At 37.2% G+C, this 20,132-nt stretch overlaps 1 protein-coding gene across 2 annotated transcripts in view; it reads right to left on the bottom strand.

The window, feature by feature from the left end:
* Positions 1 to 20,132, bottom strand: part of necab2 (N-terminal EF-hand calcium binding protein 2) — an 80,297-nt gene that overhangs the window by 42,521 nt on the left and 17,644 nt on the right. For both annotated transcript variants that reach the window (XM_046865351.1, XM_046865350.1), the window contains exons 3-5: positions 5,981 to 6,089; positions 3,402 to 3,427; positions 2,302 to 2,399 (exon numbers count right to left, since the gene is read on the bottom strand). In XM_046865351.1, coding sequence (XP_046721307.1) covers positions 2,302 to 2,399; positions 3,402 to 3,427; positions 5,981 to 6,089 — 233 coding nt within the window. The remainder of the gene's footprint in view (positions 1 to 2,301; positions 2,400 to 3,401; positions 3,428 to 5,980; positions 6,090 to 20,132) is intronic.

Here is a 20,132-nt window from a genome sequence, read left to right as displayed (position 1 = left end):
ATGTCTCAGTTATGGGAGATTTTGAGCTCCGCTTCTGCAAAATTGAGGGTGGAGTAGAGTGGAGTGGCTTTCTACTTTGTAACAATAGTTGGGGAAAAAGCCACATAAAGTGTGATGGTCAGGTGTCATCAAACTTTTGCCCATATAACGATAAATATACTAGGGCTGTATATTCTATCAATAAAATAGATAATAATCGATAATGAAATTCGTTGTTAACAATTGCCATTATCGATTAGTTGGGCTGCTCAAATTACGAGTTAGCGTGACCGCAAGATAACAAGGCCTTATGCAAAATGGTGGAGAGTACAGGGTCAACCAGCAACACGAAAAGAAAACACAGTGGTGAAACATCGGCATGGTAAAAAACTAAAATTGTTTGCACATCTGAAAATGGTATAGTTTAATGAGTCAACCTCGCTCGCAATATAGTGATTGATTCAGTTAAAATGTGTTGTGCCTGTTGTTTTACCTTCTTTATCATAAAAAAAGACATTAAATAAAGATTCTAAACCGGACCAACAAATGTTTTGGGGGTGCAACCTGCAACACCAAGTAAATCCATGTCCATTACAAATGTAGCCTAGGTTCCATTAAAGATTGCCTTTTTAGTGTAGCATCAGATGTAGAATAAGTGCTAAATTCTTTATTAGGACTTTTCTTTCATTAGTATTCCTTTATGTTGTTGGCTAGGCAATGTCGCAAAAAAATACCTGCTTTCTCAACACTGCTCTCCACAATATCATCATTATGATCGCCAACAGTTACAATAAAAAAAAAAAAAATGAGAATTGATTTTTTCAACACAATATTTTCTTGCACCTTTTTTCTCAGTACCTCATAATCAAAACATAATGACAGGAACCAATTATCGTAGCATTCTGGTGGTGGCCAGCTACACATTCACCTGTCATCTGTCAGAGAGCATGTGTCAGAGAGAGAGAAAATGCACAAAAACAAATAAATAAAAATCTATTCAGCCCATGTACAGGAAGATGGAAGAGAAAAATGATTTGAAAGCTTGCGTATAGGACAAGCTTTCAAATAATTTTTCTCTTCCATCTCTCCGAGGCATGAATTATATGTATTTCATATAAATAATCTAAATGTGCCACCTAGAAAATTAACTTAAACCCTGGCAATAATTGTATCTTAACACATCTTTTCCAAGATACTGTATATTTTGACACAAGCTTTGAACTTAAGCTGCTATAATTGACTTTGAAGACTGTTAGTACACAGAAAAGGATTTAGAAATCTTTAAAGGATGCAAATTAGATTTTCTCTCATACAGTAGCCATATAGAACATGGTAGAGACATTTAATGTGGAACTAAACAAATTTCCTTCAATTTATTTAATTATCAGTTCAAGAAAGGGAACCCTTTTGGGAATGTACAATTAGTTTATGAATTATTTCTCATCAAAACATTTAATAAACCCAAATGCACATTTATTAAATGTAATAAAATCTAGGTATTTAACTAGCATTCAATGATTGAGTGCACACATAAATGAATCGAAGATACATTGGATTTATGACCAAGGTAAGATGGATCAGATGGCATAAGTGGCTATAGGAATGACACATTGGGAGACGCTGAGAGCTATATCAGATTTATCCCCCATTGCTCTCACATGCAAGACAACACAATCTGTCTCTTTATAATTTGTCTCACTCTCCATCCTAATTTGAAATGTACAGTCATGATAGAAAGATTTTCATTCTCTGTGCAGGTTGGTGCATTTTTATTCAATTCTAAACTCTGCTAAGCTCCAGCTATTCCTCTTAAAAACAACAGCATTAGAAACAGAAATGTCTTCATTACAAATAAATGAATGGCATAAAACCTTAGAAAATCACAAATGTCTATTTACACACTCTTTTACAGTACACATCACTGCATCATGGACTGAGGTATCAGTTCAAACCAAAAAGATGTAAATATATTTTTTGTGTCCTGAAAATCAAACCATCTGCTTCAAAAAGGAAGCGGTGTCTGACTTGTGTTTTCTGTAGCTAAAGCAAAGCAGTGTACTGAGGTATCACACTGAGTGCCAGCTTGCACTAATGAGGAGCAAATACCAAACAGAATATTCAAGTAAAACGATAAAACTATGTGTTATATTTAGCAGAGTGAAAGCGACTGCTATGCCGCCACGTGTGGTTACACAAAAGCAGAAACCAAAAAAGATCTGGAAAAATATTGACTTCCTTCAGAAAACAAAGGTGCAGGTAAGTCAAAACGAAAGAAAGTGCACATAAAGAACTCATACATTAATTAGCACTTGCTACACTAACCTTCTTGGTGAAATCCATGGCTTTGAGGATAGAAAGGTTGAGTGTCTCCAGGGATGCAAGCACACCTTCATAGTCGCCCATGTGTTTGGCAAAGTAGTCTGGATAATAAGGCAAGCGTAGGGTAAAGAAAAGAAAGATGCCATTTAAGAGATAATTTTATTATAAAATGGAAAATTATTAAAATCAAAAACATCTATTGAAAATAGATGAATCGAATCTATTTTATTAACCAATGTATGTGTAAGATTTTTTAGGAGTATAATCCTAGTGAGCAGGTTAGTGGGCAGGCAGTCAGATATAAAGCTCATTCAACCATATTTTTTAACATGACTGTTTTGGGTGCTGGCATAGAATTAAATGACATTTTCAGCAACGTCTTTATCTTGGTTATGGTTATAGTGCACTAAATTACACCTTTATATATAATTTATTAATGTTAGCCAAGTTCATAAATAGCAATATTGTGCACAAGAGCAAACAATAATAATAACTGTGGGAGAAAACAAATCTTGTAGATGGGAGCGAGATTTACAAAATACCTTCACTACAAACCACATATAGACTGTCTACCGACTGTCAGGTAACCTTCATTACCTAGCCTATCAAATAATTCCACACCGTTGTCATTGTTTATGGCTGTTGATATTTAGTAGATACCCTAAATATCAGTTGATTTGAATAGCCCAACCTATAGCTTTTGAAGTTTAGTGGATCATGTACAGAATAAATCAGATTCAGTACTTAGCGAGAATTCTTCTTGATATATTTTATGACAGTGGTGAAAAGCAGTTAAACATAATGTGATGCATTTTATTAGAATCAGTAGATTGGCAGACCAGTCTATATGGTTTGTAGAGTGTTTATATTATATTTATGTATCCATTCACCCATCAATATACTTTTACACATTCATTATCCCCATGCAGATGGATCTACAAAGCTCCTGTGCATTTTTTGGACATTTCTGGAGTGACATGGTGGAGTTGGAAGCCAGTATGGTGAATTTCACCAAATTATTCATGCAAAATAGTGTGCATCCTCATGCATCCTCTATCCCATTGAACCAAGACACACATACAGGCAGATCTTTTGATACTTACCACAAAGTTCCTTGGTGTCAACATTACTAATGCATCGTAGAAAAGATGGTGGCATATTGAGGGATAGAAAAGGAGAGGCAAAATGAGAGTGCGATAAGAGACAGGGAAGAATTCATACATGCATATAAATCACAGGGATAAAGATTGAATTACTAGGTAGTTACACACATTCACCTACACTGATCTTTAATGCACTGATTATTATCACTGAAATATATGCTCAAGTTTATGTGACGTCGGTGATGTGTAGACAAAATAAACCTCCTCAATAAAGCAATTTCTGAATAAAAAAGGGGCTTAACGTGCAAATCAGAGCAAATTAATTACCAAAAAACAACACAAAAAAGACAGGTATACTGGTTGCAGAGGTAAGAGAACATTTTAAATTAAGTGTGTATACAAGTGTGTATGTACTAGAGAGCTGTCACACTCACAAAGGCCAATTCATCTGAAACACAGACTGTCATCTACCAGCCTGCACTGGTCCTGACTGATGTGAAATTGAACGTAAGAGCACTAACTGCTTCCTATATAATAGCCAGCAAAATCATCTCTGTTTGTCTTGCTATAAAAAGAAGAAACTTTTGGAATGATCGGCAGGTGTAATTCTACAATGACAGCTGTCAGCTTGTGTTATATTTCAAATGTGTTCATCTCATAACGGTAAGCAGCACATCTGAACACCTAGAAAAGAAAAAGCAGAGAGGGAGAGAGCGAGAGAGAGAGATAGAGAGAAAGAGAGAAGGGAAACGAAGATAATGAAAATACCACAGCCAATAAAGACTGTAGAGGACAGCACTTCACTTGTCCTTTCGCCTATCCATCTGCCTCTTTCATCAGTGCCTGCTTCTATTTTTCCAACCCCACTTTTGATTTTTTTTTTTTTTTATTATTATTCCTTTGCCCTCAACTTAAAATAGAAGCACCATCAACAAAGAAGAGTAAAGAGGCACCTCATCCACCTCCACCTAAAAAAGAGCATAAAAAATAGACATGACATTTGTGGGTGACAGATGAGGATTGACATTAACCTGCTACTCTCTTTTCTGTGACTCTTGAAGTTCATCTATCTCTGCTAGCCCTTTTTAATGATGAAGCTTTGACCATGAATGGTCAATGTCGGTCAGCCACAAGAAATGTAATATAAATACCACTGAAAAGCCGTAACAGAATAAGAATATTGTAATTGTACCATGGCTATATATACAATAACCATAGTTACCATGTAACAAGTGTAAATGATATTAACAAACTTGTGTTGTGTATTACACAGATGTATCATAGAGCACATCAGTAAAATTATTGTCACATTTTTATATATATATATATATATATATATATATATATATATATATATATATATATATATATATAAATATAAAAGTGCAAAACCCATTTACAAATGCAAAAACAAAAACAACAATTCCGACAACAAAATAACAAATGCAAAAACAAATTAACAAACCCGAAAACACGTCAGACAAACCGGAAAAGGTAGGTATAGTTTGTGATTGGAAACTTAACAATCATTGGACGAGACACTTGTCATTCACCTGTATATTTACCTCTGTGTGTGTATATATATATATATATATATATATATATATATATATATATATATATATATATATATATACATACACACAGAGATTCCTGATACTTCATGCGCAGAATTCTAACAATGTCCTTACTAATCTTATAACAGACTTAATTCATTCATTCTTTTTGTTTATACTGATAGAAAGTTCCCTAAAATTCGATTAGCATTCTGACAGCAAAATGGTACACCAGTATACAAGAAAGGGTTAATTCTGAGCCATACAGGCAAAAACTAAATAATCAAACAGTATTCTGGTATGCTCATTTCAAACATAATCAAAAATTCTGAAATACTTTTTTCTCTTTTCTTTCCTTTCCTATTCTCCCTATAATTTCTTGTTTGTCAACATTTTTCTCTTTAACCCTCCCCCATGACACACTACACCCTCTACACCTCTTCTATACTTATCTTTTTTATTGTGTCTTCAATGTCTTCTTTTCTGCCCTGTTTGCCTTCAGGCTCTAGAGGTTCATTATTTCTTAAGAAATGTGCTCTGGAATTGGAGCACATGTAGCACAGAGCACCAACACACACTCCAATTTTACATAATTCATTCTGAAATGTGATTAAAGACAATGTACACAGTGGAGCATCCCTGCCACTGAAGACATATAGAAACACACAGACACACAAATGTGTCTGCAAAGGCCGATAAATAAAGGACATGTGTACAGAAAACATATGATGGAAGAACAACGCAAAAGTAGCTGGTAAGGTGGACCGGGAATAAAGAGAAACAGAAAAAACAGACAGCAAGGCAAAGACAGCACATCTAGTCTAATCAGCTTCATAAGTGTACATATTAAACTAGTTCAACATGATGTGGGTGCTCAAAGCTTCTTCTCATTTTAGCTGCTACATGGACTCTCCCTTTTCATTCTGTCTGTCAGCTTGACTCCTTTTCACTTCTGTTCGTGAATGTGTTCCATTATCACATTGTTTTACCATCCTCTTCACTGCTGTAAAACTGGACATTCACCTGGTGTTATCAGAATCAATTGTGTGGAAAAGATTCTCCAGTTCCTCCTCATTCAAGGTCCCATCAGAGAAGAAGGCCTGGAACTCATCCAGGGAAAGCTTTCCATCATCTGCAAAAAGACAGAGTGAAAGTAGGAGAAAAGGATTTCAGCTACATGCCTTGAATTTCAGTATTGCATACTGGGACAGCCAGATGTTTGTATTTGGATTCAGACAGGCTTTATATTAAGTACATGCCCACAGGAGACAACAGATGCCATAGCCTCCTGATTAATGTACAAACATTGATGGAAAAAATACACCCCCCTTTAAGTAAATGTTTTATTTATCAACGTAAATAACAAATGGATTGTCCCCACCCTCCACCCTTGGAATGTGGTTGTGGAGATTTTTGCTCATTCAGAACAAGGGCATTAATGAAGTCAGGTACTGATGAGGGGTATGGAGGCCTGGGATGCATTCAACATTCCAAGTTATTCCAAATGTTTTCAATAGGGTTGAGATCAGAGCTCTGTAGCAGACTACTTAAGGTGTGCTTGAACCCATATAAAGCTTCATGGTGCAGGGTTTGTACAAAAGGGCAATGTCATAATGAAACAGTTTTAGGCTGCCTAGTTCAAATGATGAGAATATTTAATGCTCTCACATCCAAAGAGAGTTTGGTAACAGTTTGGGGAAAACCACATTTGCCTGGAAAAGTCGGTTGTCCATATACTTTTGTCTATATAGTAGTATTTTACAGTTTGATAATTGACTGATCAGCAGTTTTGACCAGTTGTGACCCGATTCATCATTTATTTACAAATTAAAGAGCTTAACAATCCTGACTTGATTCCAAGTGTTACATTTGCATTTGATAGCTGTTCATGGGAATATATTCTGTCTGTAGCTGTTCTCTCAATTTTTTAAGTTTTAAAGAGGTGAGAAAGAAGCCATCATGATGCTAAAAGAATAAAACAGAACTATTAAAGAGAATGCAGGTACAGGTGAACCCAGCTATTTTGAATGGGCAAATATATATATATATATATATATATATATATATATATATATATATATATATATATATATATATATATCACATTGTCACATTGTCACATTGTAATTGTCAGTCATATATATATATATATATATATATATATATATCACATTGTCACATTGTCACATTGTAATTGTCAGTCATATATATATATATATATATATATATATATAGTGCTTTGCTCGGATGCTGCAAAACAGATTTTGCACTTCACAGTACAGATGACTAATGACCTAAAATATACAGAGAAAGCAACATTAAGGATTTTTTATGCAAAAAGTGCTTTATAAAGTCTAAAAATGCATCTCAAAGGAGTAAAAAATAGCATTTGAGCACATCAAAATATAATATAGTCATCTATGTATAATAAATCACTTCTAAATTTGTAATTATATTACTTTGTCCAATTACATTTGAGTCTGTGAAAATGAAGAAAATCTGTAAAAAAGTCATTCCTAAACTTTTGTTGGACTATTTTTGTCTTAAAGTTGATATTTTACAGTTTTTCATATCAAAACAGTGAAGTCACTGGTGTAAAGAGGCAACATTTTAAAAGACAGTGTCAGTATGCAAATACTTATGCACCTGATTATATATGCTCAGCAGCCCATGGTTGTCATTACCCAGCCTTTTCTTCTAATTTTGCTTCCGGTTCCTGTTTTGTTTTTGCCCATAATCCTGTCGATTTTATGTTGTTTGCCTGACCTTTCAATTATGATTCTGTATAATACTTTTAGATTTATCTGCCAATTACAATCTGTAATTTCAGTACACTTCAGTTAATTGCAATTAAATCCATTGTTGCTGTGTGAATATTATTGACTACACAGGTATAAACAGTATGGATCAAGAAATTGAGTGAACGAAAAATACTATTTATATAGAACATTTCCAGAAAAATGTCTGTGATTTATACACTAAAGAGGATTTTATTTATAATCAGTGTATACAGCATTAAGTGTGTTCTGTGTAAAAATGACATATTTGTAGACAAATATAACTTGCAATTACTTACCTAAAACTTTGCTATTACAAAGTTTTAGAAAACGCCCGAATATTTTTTTATTTAGTCTGCATCTTTTATTAATACATTTATTCATTTAAAGTTTTAATAACATTTATTGTTTTTTTTTTATATATATACATGTATATATTAAATTATATATTGTTGTGTTGTTTTAATCTATGTTGCTTTATGTTTTATGAAGCACCTTAATCCTGGAGGCATGTGGTTTTGTTTCACTGTGTTCTGTATTGTATATGGTCGAGATGATGACTGAACCAATAGAAATTCCTGGAATATATCCATACCAAAGAAAAAAAGCACAAGCCAAAATGAAATTCAATTCTGTTGTTTGTGCTAAATACTAAAGAACTGTTGGTTTGATATCAAACAAAGATTCTATAAAATAGATCTGAACTTAACTAACTAATTAACTAATTTTCTAATATTTACATTTAGGCGTGATGAACAAGCCTATCCTTTGGCTGCAATAAAGCTGACTTTTTGACTAAACATGATGCATTCTTGCATTCTTTTCTTGTGAAACTTTCTCATGCTTGCTCTGTAAATAATGTAACTTTTTTTGGGGGTCCTCGCTTTAGTCTACTCTTCTGTAGGTGATATGCATTCATGCCCAGACAAATACTTTCCATTTTTCCCTCTTATCAAGTCCTTTGTCTTAGCAGTGTCTGGGGTTATGGGGTTATGGGGTATCTTGCTGCATTATGATCATCCCTGAATTAATTTAGCTCCAATCATCATGTGTTTTTCCTCATCAATAAAGATTACTAAACATGTTCCAGAAGCAGCCATGTTAGCCCAATCCATGACACTGTCCATTGGGTTTGTTCCTTTAGAATCATGTTCTTTCTGTCTTTACAATTTGACCTTGCCATCAATTTGGTATAATTAATATAATACAAAATACATCATGCAGATGCACTGGGACACATCACCAGTGATGCATTCTGGGGTCATTGGGTGTTTTGAGTCTTTCAATATCAGACACTCTCGTCCAGGCGACATAGCCGGGGTTGATCAGACCACGGCCTGTGTCCCAGTAGCAACTGCAAATGATCACATCTGGACAAAGTTGTGTAGATGAGATTCTGATAGGGATCTTCAGCCATTTATCTAGATCCACCTGCAATTGCCAGTCTGTAGCAGAAGTAAGAAAACCAGACTTTACTCTGGATTGTGGGTGGGCCTTCTTTCCTGCTCTTAAAATTACACCGATACGCCGAAACGGCAGACACATAGACTTTATGGTGGACGAAGCCAACCCTTTTGTAAAATGTTCCTGCAGGAACTCTAGCACTGAACCAGCTGGGTCAAATTGGTGCTGAGCGCACCACACAGCGAACAGATGCCATCTCGTGGCATACAACCTCCATGTGGAAGCAGCGCTGGATTTGAGAATGGTCTCTACTACCACGTCGAGAGATCAGAACCTCAGAGCTGTGCCCCTTCAAGGGGGTGGACTATTGTGTCCCCTGATTGACTGTGATCCCTCCTCAGTGGAATCTCAGATGGAGGGTGCTCGAGGAGGGCTACCAAGTCCACAAACCATGGATGGGCCGGCCTACGCAAGGCTACAAGGAGGATATGGACTCAGTCCCAGCAAACTCTTTCCAGAACTCCAGAACTTAAAGCAGCGCAATGGAGGCATACAGGTGCGACCTCGGCCTGGCATGTGCCATGGAGTCCAGGATATAGGGAGGATATAGAGAGGACCATAAGAGACAGTGCGACATCTCTAGAGACGCGAACCGGTCTATTGGGCTTTGCCAAGCTTCTCCCAGATCTGCTCCACCACATGAGGGAGGAGGCGCCATTCCCCAGGTCTAGACCCCTGCCTTGACAGGGTGTCCACTGCTCCGTTCAACTGGCCTGGGATGTAAGCTGCTCTCAGAAAGAGGAGCTTTCCCTGGGCCCACTGGAGGATCTGGCGCGCCAGCCTGTACAGAGGGTGCGAGCGGAGACCCCCCTGGTGGTTGATATATGAGACCACAGAGGTATTGTCCAAACGGATCATAGCCTCTGTGCATAGTCATCAAATCCCATATGACGCCGAGATAGGTGGTTCTCTGTGATGGAGAAAGCACACTCCCTGGCATTCAGCCGAAACCCCACCTTTAGATCTACCGTGACAAACCAGTCCTCGGATCTGATCTCAAACACAACCTGCTTGAGGGTCAGCATTTTGAACCGGAGCCTCATCAGAGAGCGGTTCAGCTGACGTAGATCTAGAATAGGATGCAACCCACCGCCCATCCTTTTTGGGAACTATGAAGTACCGACTGTAGAACCCGGACTCTCTGTCTGATGGAGGGACCACCTCGATTGCCTTCTTCCTCAGAAGAGTGTCTACTTTTTGTTCCATGACTAGAGCCTGCTTGCTTCCCACCAGGGTGGGACTGAGCCCGTTGAACCAGGGCGGACAAGACCCGAACTGAATCGTATAGCATTGCTCTACAATGATGATACACACAGCCGTTGTGTTGCATGCTTACTCGGGTCTCACGGCAGTTGACTGTTGGCATTTTTAGCCGTGTGGCTATGCGATCCCTCACAGCTCAGGTCCCGCTCTCGCCGAGACAAATCGTCGCCAAAGGTCGCGGGTTTAGCAGGCTGACCTAGCAGAAAGCATGGAGACGGATGAGTCCGAGCTTCCGTTTCCTGGGGAAAGCACTCGCTTCTTATAGACTGTTAGCTTTTCCACAAGATGTGCCTTAGAGCGTTTCCTCCGTGGCACCCGGAGGCTGAGGCCCGGGATACGACCCTGAGTGCCTGTGTGGGACTTGGCCTTTGTGCTGGTGGCTCTATCTGAGCCCCCCTTTGAGCCCTTTGGCCGAGGTGGCCCTTAGGTATCTGTCGGTTAAGACCACCTTTCTACCGGCAATTTCCTCCCTTAAGAGGGTCGGGGACCTACAGGCTCTTTTCGTTTGCCCCAGGCATGGCCAGCGATTTTCTCTACCCTAAACCGGGGTATGTGCCTAAGATGCCTGTGGCTTCCTCATGACCTGACATTTTGTCTTAGCCCCTGATCAGGAAAAGCAAAATCGACTAGCAAAAAGCAAAAAGGACGAGTCCATGGAGCAAGTCGAAGCAGCTGTTTGTCTGGCCCTCATAGGAAAGGTTTTTCAGCTAATAAGCAGAAGCTCAGCAGATGGATTGTGAAGGCCATTTCTTCATGTTATCAGTCCTCTGGTCTTCCCACTCCCTTCGGAGTCAAGGCTCATTCCAGCCGGGTATGGTGGCCTCTATGGCCTGGTCCGCTGGAGTTTTTCTCCAGGACATTTTTAACGCTGCGGGCTGGTCCACCCTGCTGACCTTTGTTAGGTATTACGACCTGTACATCAGAGCCACTCCCGGCTCCTCTGTCCTGCATGCCGGTTGTGCTCAGACACACTAGGCAGGGACTGGTCAGTATGGCGTGATTGGATACTCGTTCCCAAAGCGTTTCGATGCAGCTCGAGTTCCTGAAAGGGAATGTCACTAGGTTACGTATGTAAACCTAGTTCCCTGAGAGAACGAGAGCTGCGTCAACAGGCCATAATTCCTGCATCCCTGCAGGAGCTAATGTCACTACCACTGCCATTTTGTAGCTCCCTGAATTACGCGATGTCGCCCGCCGATGACGTCACGACTGCCTATTGGACAAAAGCGCAAAGCGTTCCCAAAGCATTTTGACGCAGCTCTCGTTCCCTCAGGGAACTAGGGTTACCTATGTAACCTATTGACGTTTGTCTCACTATAGTCTCATATTGGTGTTTTGATCTCAAACCCAAATCTATAGCATAAACAAAAACACATCTGAAGGCGACTCTACAGTACATTAGATCATTTTTACTAATCAATTTACATAAGTTTAAATACAACATAATCTTTCCAGAAGCAGGAACACACTCCGTAAAAAATTACTGGCGGGACTAGAGACAAACCTGTAATAATTACATTACCCCACCTCCCCATGTAAAACTAATCCAATCTAAAAAGGGCTTTAGAGGAACCTTGCTATGAGAAAGATCAATGAAATTTGCAGTACTGCTTTTCCCCAGTTAGAAGAAAGGATCTGCTGCTCAATAAATGGTACAGGAGTCTGTGCAGTCATTAAGTGTAAAACATAAGCTGGTCAGTAGAAACTAAAGTTTATGGACTTCACAGAAGTTTATCACTGGAAAATTTGTAAAAACATCCACTAGCTTTAACAATTATTTATCATTGTAGACAATCACAACAGACAAAACATGATGAATGATGGATAGATCTATTCTATTCTATTCTTCTATTCCAGATGAAAAAAGATAAATGATGGAGCGATATAGCAATTACACAAATTATATACTCTTTTTATAGACCATGTTCTAACAGGTTAGACAGGTTGTTTGGTAGTTTGACAGAAAATGCTGATTCCACTATTGTACCTTTTATTGTAATGCCACTACTATTGATTCAGTAGATGCAATTCCCTTGGTGGAAGACTACCCCATCCCCGAAATCTCTCACAAGCGCACACACACACAACACACACACACACACACACACACACACACACACACACACACACACACACACACACACACACACACACATACATACATATTTATATATTTATGTACACTAAGGGCAATTTACAGTCACAAATCGACCAGTCAATTGTTTCCTCTGGTTGTCTGAAGGAAACTCGAAACTCGAGACCCCAAAGGAAACCCATGCAGACAAGGGGAGAACACCCACAGAGACAGTAACCCAAGCTTCAGATCGACCAAGGGACTCTGAAGCTGTGAAGCTGCAATACTACCTGTCCTGATGATAGCCTTTCGATTTTACATCCTAAAGCTATTGACAGTAGTGGTTAAAAAAAGTTTTTTTCTCCTTCTGATTGGCCAGCATAGTGCTTAAAACACACACACATATATGTGTATATGTATATACACATTTATAGCGAGAGAGAGAGAGAGAGAGAGAGAGAGAGAGAGAGAGAGAGAGAAAGAGAAAGATGTACAAGCTGCTCTTTTTCCTGACAGTTTCTACTTAGAGAGTAAATGTTTAGGAACCTACTTTGTGCTTCACTGTAAAAGCAAAGCAAAGCAATCCCACCACTGTTCTGACTGGTGGTTCTGTTTCAAGGGGATCATTGGTAGACCTTGATGACACAAGTGTCTTTTTGCTTGCTAGTGTCTTTTTATGGGCAGACAAAATGGGTAAAACATTTGAATAATCTCAGGAACAGCGGCCAAGCTTTCCTGCCCAGCTCTCTAAACTTCCCTTTATTCCAGCATGAATACAGCTTGATTACAGAGCCTTATTATTGATGTGTCTTTTACTGCACAGAGAGAGACTAAAGGACACTACAGGTTTATTATCCTTTAATGAATGCTCGTTCTATTCTATTTTGTGTTGTGTTACAATAGTTGATATTAAATATTTCACTTAAATGGTGCTAGTAGGTTAGAGTGTGTGTTTTGTGTGTGTGTGTGTGTGTGTGTGTGTGTGTGTGTGTGTGTGTGTGTGTGTGTGTCTAGGCAGCGGATTGCAGGGGCACAGACGTTATGCTTTCTACAAAAGGGAGGCAATTAACACTTTCCACTCTCAGCTGCAGCCGTCCATATCAAAGCCTCCTAACAGAAGTAACAAGCAGAGCGTTCCCTTTTCTCCCCCCTCATCTACCAACTCATAATATTTTCGGGAGAACAGGAGTAAGGGGAAGGGCGGCTGGTTGCTGTGGCAACCAAGCACTGAGAAGCTGACCCTCTTCAGAATGTTCTCTGAAAACACTTTTTCACCCTCTATGTCCTTTTTTATTCTAGTTCCCTACTTTCTTCTTTATTGATTATTTCATCGTTTTATATTATATGGTTTTATTTATAAACATAGTTTTGAAATGGTTGGAAAAAGATTTCCCTGATTGGCAAGATACAATTATAAAGAAACTGATAATTATTACTGTAACTTAATGATGTTGCCTACAGCATTACACTTAGATACATTTTTTTTACTATAATATATACAGTATAACAAACAGGATTACCATGGGAACCTTTCTAGGGTGACTACAGGTATAACCACATATAATTTGAAACTTTTAAAAAGGCACCATGAAAAGGAAGCTTGATTTGTACACCTTGTTAAGAATTTGTCTAACGACTAATTTGATTACACATTCTGTAAATTCAGTTTATCTATTTTCTGGCAAGTACAATAATAATAATAATAATAATAATAATAATAATAATAATAATAATAATAATAATAATAATTTAAAACCAACAGTTTAAAGTGGCATAAACAATATACAGTCCATATCCCAAGAGTCAATGCATATGTATACAGACACAGAGATAAATAATAAATAAATGAAAAATTAAGCTAATGCATTTCAATTGGTCTATACCAGGAGCGCCAGAGCCACACAGGGGAGGAGTTATGTGGAGCCAACCTGCCTCAGCATCCAGTGGCACCAGAGTCAATAAATGCACATTATAAGCAATCTGATTAAATTAGAGTTCACACAAATGATTCAGCAGTCCTAGACTTTCAACGTCTCACAAGAATTACGAAGGGGTGAGCAAGTGTAAGAGTCTCTCCATATTAGAGACTCCAACAGCATTAACATATCTTGAAAAGGCAGCATCTCATGATAAGTGTCTGACAAATATACTAAATATTGTAGTAAACAGAGAATTAAGCTAAACACGAATTAAGATATTATAAGATTTACTGGTGAGAATGTTAAGACTGCCTGCCATTTCAAGCTTACTGTATAGTACAGAAGCTTGAAATGGCAGGCAGTCTTAACTTTGCAACATATTTGTTGTGTGAAGAATGTTAAGCATTATAATTGCCTCTAGTGCCAGGGTTGTTCAAATTTGTAATGTTTAATCAGAACATGATCATAGTGTGGATATGCCCGAGTAGCAGTACACAATTTAAATGTTAAGAGCATTAGTAAGGTCAGGCACTTCTGTTGGGCGAGAAAGAATCGGGTGCAGTTGGTGTTTCAGTTTATACTAATATGTATTCAGTCAAAGTTTTCACAGATCAAGTTATTATTGTGTATAATAACAGGTATGTACATTACATTCAACTTTACAGAATATAGCCTAATGTAATATATCATTTCATTTCCACTGTATGTAGAAGAAATCAGAAAGGTCTTTTTTCAAATCAACATCATTATCTCTTGTTTATCATAATGAAAGCAAGTGTATCTTTTCTGACAAACACCTCAGTTAATTTGATGGCATATGTGCCAAACAGGATACCAATACCCTGCCTTAATCGTCTACTGCAAGGATTTGAAAATATAGTCAGATAAATGCAGCCTGCTAATTCTTGGTAGTGAAGATTAATGGCAGTGAAGGTGAGCAAAATTAGAGAGGTCAATAAACAGTACAGCTAGTCTGCAATTAAATGTAATTGCATGTTTTTAGAACGGAATAATCAACATCTATTTGAATGAACATTCAGTTTTGTTTGCCAAACCCCAAACCAGCAGGAAGAGTCCTTTGAGTGTCCTCTGATTAGTTCTGTTTGTTATAACAGATAAGTCTTTAACATTTTACACCCCCATTGTGCTTATACTGTCATTTTATTATTTTCAGTAGGAAAAAAAAGCAATTTAACTTTCACTTTGTCATGTGTGAGATTGAAAGTGAAACATGAGATGCAAGAATAAAGTGATACATTTCTGTATTCATTTCTAGACTCTTGCTTGAACACACTATTCAGTGTCTAATCCTTTTGTTTTGTGGCCAAACCCCCCCTTAAGCACCAGCCGGGGTTGAGAACGCCATGGCAACACCATCAGGACCTAATTGTGAGGAGGAGCTGCTGTAACCAGGGGGAATGTGTGAAGTAAGGTGGGGAATGAAAAAGGAATGTTTTAAAATTAATAATGAAACCTAGATGTGGAGTAGTTTAAAAATACTTTTTGTGATTTGAATAATTACTCTAATTTGCGTAAAAGGAAGTGCAAACTGCTTTTAGGAGTTTGAATGAAAGACTTTAAAGAATTTATGAAAAACAAAAATCATTATCAGGGACAGTGATCTCATTGAGTCTTAAATAATGAAGATTTATGTTATTTATACCATTAGTAAATGGCTCCTTGTCATAGACCAACCCATTTTTCATGTCAACGTATTGACTGCAATTGGTTTATGGGCACAAAGCTGCTGCTGCAGCACTATATTTACTTTGCTTGTGCATTCTTGGACCTGCAAGTAGATAGATATAGCTGGACATGTACATTGAGCGTTGGTCTTTACAATGAGCAATGGCTATAGCACAATTCAGGATGCAGGCTGGGCTTTTGATCGAGACAAGATGAAACACTATGAGTGGGTTGTAAACAAATCAGTGGAGTATTAGCATTCCTACTCCATTAAGAAAGTCTTTCACTGGCAAGTTGTGAGGTGCACACACAGATACACAGATAAACACATAGGCATGCACATTGACATCTAATTAATTGACATCTAAATGTCACCCGGACTGAGACCCCAGAGAGCACCGGCAAAATATCCGCAGGATCAGACCAGGATAACACCAGCCTAACCTACACTCATTAAGGAGGAAAGGAAAAGGCCACACATTCACACATGCACAGAGATTACATGAGTACAAAGGAGTACAAAGAACTAAAGGTTTATTTTAGCACAAATATTGCATCAATCTCTGTCAACCAAATTGTTTCCATCTACAACAGAAATAATTCAGTGAAGGTATACTAATAACATGTTACTGTGCATATCTTTGTATGTTAAACTGAAATAAGGGTAGTGCATTTTTTAGATTTTTATCATTAAATAGTTTTTTTAAAAATCCTCAAAACAAATTACACTGTCATAAAATGTATATTCTCAGTGTCTAGATTATGTCACTTGATATCTTTTAGGGTATATATATATATATATATATATATATATATATATATATATATATATATATATATATATATATATATTTATTTATTTAACCAGTATTTCTCTCTTGTCCTGGCTATATTCAGGCAATAAGGTCACCGTAGACTCTGCACATATCAGCAAGCTTGTGTTATATAGTGTTTTTTTTATTTGAAATATTTGAGGTCTAACTATGAACATAGAGAGGTTTGAGCAAAAAGGTCAAATCAATGATTCACTCTTGTTCTTTTATGTTTTCTTGACTAAATACTGTTTGGTTGACAGTTCATGTATTTTTGTATTTTTTTAATAGACGATTCAGGTATATATACAGCATTTCACAAAAGTGAGTACACCCCTTCAATCAAGAAGATCAAGAAAACACCCTGAAACTGAGTTACAGTACAGTGGCCAGGTTCATACAGAGGTTTTCCAAGACAGGTTCCACTAGGTCTAGAACGGGTCGATCAAAGAAGTTGAGTCCTCGTGCTGTGCGTCAGGTGCAGAAGCTGGCTTCAAAAAACAGCCGCATAAATGTGCTGCCAGCATTGCTCCAGAGGTTGCAGAAATGGAAGGTCTGCTTGTCAGTGATCAGAATATACGCCGCACTCTGCAACAAGTCGGTTTGCATGTTCGTCAACCCAGAAGGAAGCCTGTTCTGAAGCTGGCTCACAAAAAAGGCTACAAACAATTTGCTAAAGACAACCTGTTCAAGAGCATGGATTACTGAAACAATGCCCTGTGGTCTGATATGACTAAGATAAACTTGTTTGACTAGGATGGTGTCCACCATGTGTGTAGAGAGCACCAAGAAAATTGTCCTGCATACAGTCAAGCATGGTGGTATATATATATATATATATATATATATACACATACACAATACACACTCTGTTAGACAAAGTGTCCAAACATATATTGCTAATGTTCTGCTTGCAATATCTCTGGACAATGATGTATTGTATATCTGTTCAGCTTGAGCACAATGTCTCCTTCTTTGGGTACCTTGTGGAAAACAGCAAAAAGTAAAGTTGCTCTGAGCTGTCAGTGGATAGGGGTGAGTACAGCATGCTTCCAACTCAAATTTCTGATGAGATACATTGTTCCAAGGGTTCCAGTGCCATCATGGCAGCACATAATCTGGGTGCTGAGGTGCCAGCGTGCTATTTCCCAAATTTGGACAAAAGCAAGGCTCATCAGCAACAATGAACTTGTAAAAAACACTACTTAAGCTGTAGGAGTAGAGTAAAGCCTGCATGCTTTTAGAGTTTTCAGTGAAAAATACAAAAGTAAAAATGAAAGTTCCATCCCACCCCCAGCAGAAAGACTTTTCCGTGTTGAATAACATCAAGTTTACAATTTCTTTTCTGACCCTGAGGCTGAGTCAGCATCTCAAGAAGAAGTTATATTAGTTTAAAAAAAATAACTGTGAAGGGTAAAAGTAAAGAATGTATATTCACAAATATTAATGCAATAACCTATTTATAAACCATTATAAACAATCCTAGAAATATAAGTTTATTATGAATTCTAATTTCTTAACATAATACATTATCATTTGGGGGTTTTTTTTAATCAATTTTGCAGTGTTATCACAAAAACACAGTAATCATTAGACAATAATACATTTATAATTATGATAATTTTTAAGTATGTTTTAAAGATATGCTATTTAATCACATCCCTTTTTCCACATTTAGTCCCCATTTGCTGTTGTAATAGTCTTCACTATTTTGGAAAGATGTTCCACTAGATCTTAAAGTGTGGTTGTGGAGATTTGTGCTCATTCAGCAACAAGGACAAGAGTAAATTCTGGTACTGATGTAGGATGAGGAAGCCTGGGGTGCAGTCAGAATTTCAGCTCATTAAAAAGGTCTTTAATAGAGTTGAGGTCAGAGCTCTGTAGCCAGTCACTCAAGATCTTCCACTGGAACCAATAACAACCATATCTTCATGAAACTTGCTTTGTACACAGGGGCATTGTTAGAACAGTTGTGGATCTTCTAGTTCAAATGAAGGGAAATATGTTTTATAAATGTTTTAGGCCTTATACATGTGACATTTACATGTCACTAGAGAAACAACGTATTGATAACCTCATTTATATTAACAGACCAGGGCATCACTCTTTAAATGATCAGAACCCTTAAGGACCCTTTAGTTGTCCTTCTGAAGAATCATTAAAGATTGTGTAGTACTGCACAAAAGCCTTTGGCATATTTAAAAAATTTTCTAAGCAAAACTTAAAAAATTAAATACAAATGTATTTTCTATAACAAACAGAAAACAGCACTAAACTAAAAAAGCAGGTTTTTAGAAATTCATCAATAATCTCAGGGACATTTTATGCAGCTGCTGGTTAATAAACCTCTTTGAGAATTTTTGCATTGTCTATCACACTTGCTTCTGTTTTTTTTGTTTTTTGTTTTGCAAAATATAATCTCTAAGAGCCAGCATTCTTTTTTGATCTGAAAAATGGTCTATTAAATATTTTTATTGACACTGATTTTTCTGTTACATTTTAGTTATTTTTAAAAAAAAGCAAACTTTCTTTTTTTACTTAACTAGTAACGCAGAAGTCATACAATTAGCTCTATAAATAACAATGTCTCTATAAAAAAATCCAAATAAAACCCATTTTATGTTGAGAACCCTTAATTATCATATAAACCTAAAAAGATGCCCTAAAAAACTGATTTGAAGTGTACCTGTGTTCTCTTCAGATACATATTTATTCCTCTTGTTAGTAAAGCCTCAGCTATAAATAAATCATAAATTGCTATAAATAATACAAACCATAATTTTACATGCATTAGATGAATTATGAAAAGAAACCAAATGTGAGGACTTAATTTCGTTCACCTGGTTGGCAAACAATTTTTGCATAGGAAATAAAGTGCTACAATAATCAATCCAGGAAGCTATATAAAAGTATTAATATCAGCAAGTCAAGCAGGCAGCCAGACACCTCCTACACTATGTTCTTGTGTGAAGAATGCCAGAGCTGATGGTGCCTGCAGAGCTGTTGGCAGTTTATTCAGCAATAAGTGGTCTCCCTGAGGAATAATGATGGGACAGGCAGCATATTGCACACAGTCTGAAGCTCAAAAAACAAATGTCATTAACTTTCATCAGCAATGTAGCAATGCCAGGTATGCCCATCATACAACAGGACTTACATTAAGAGTTGTTTGGTTAGGTT

The sequence above is a fragment of the Silurus meridionalis genome, chromosome 13, assembly GCF_014805685.1.
Source record: "Silurus meridionalis isolate SWU-2019-XX chromosome 13, ASM1480568v1, whole genome shotgun sequence".
NCBI lineage: Eukaryota > Metazoa > Chordata > Actinopteri > Siluriformes > Siluridae > Silurus > Silurus meridionalis.
Note: the sequence above shows the minus strand (reverse complement) of the source record. Positions and strands in the feature narration are given on the sequence as shown.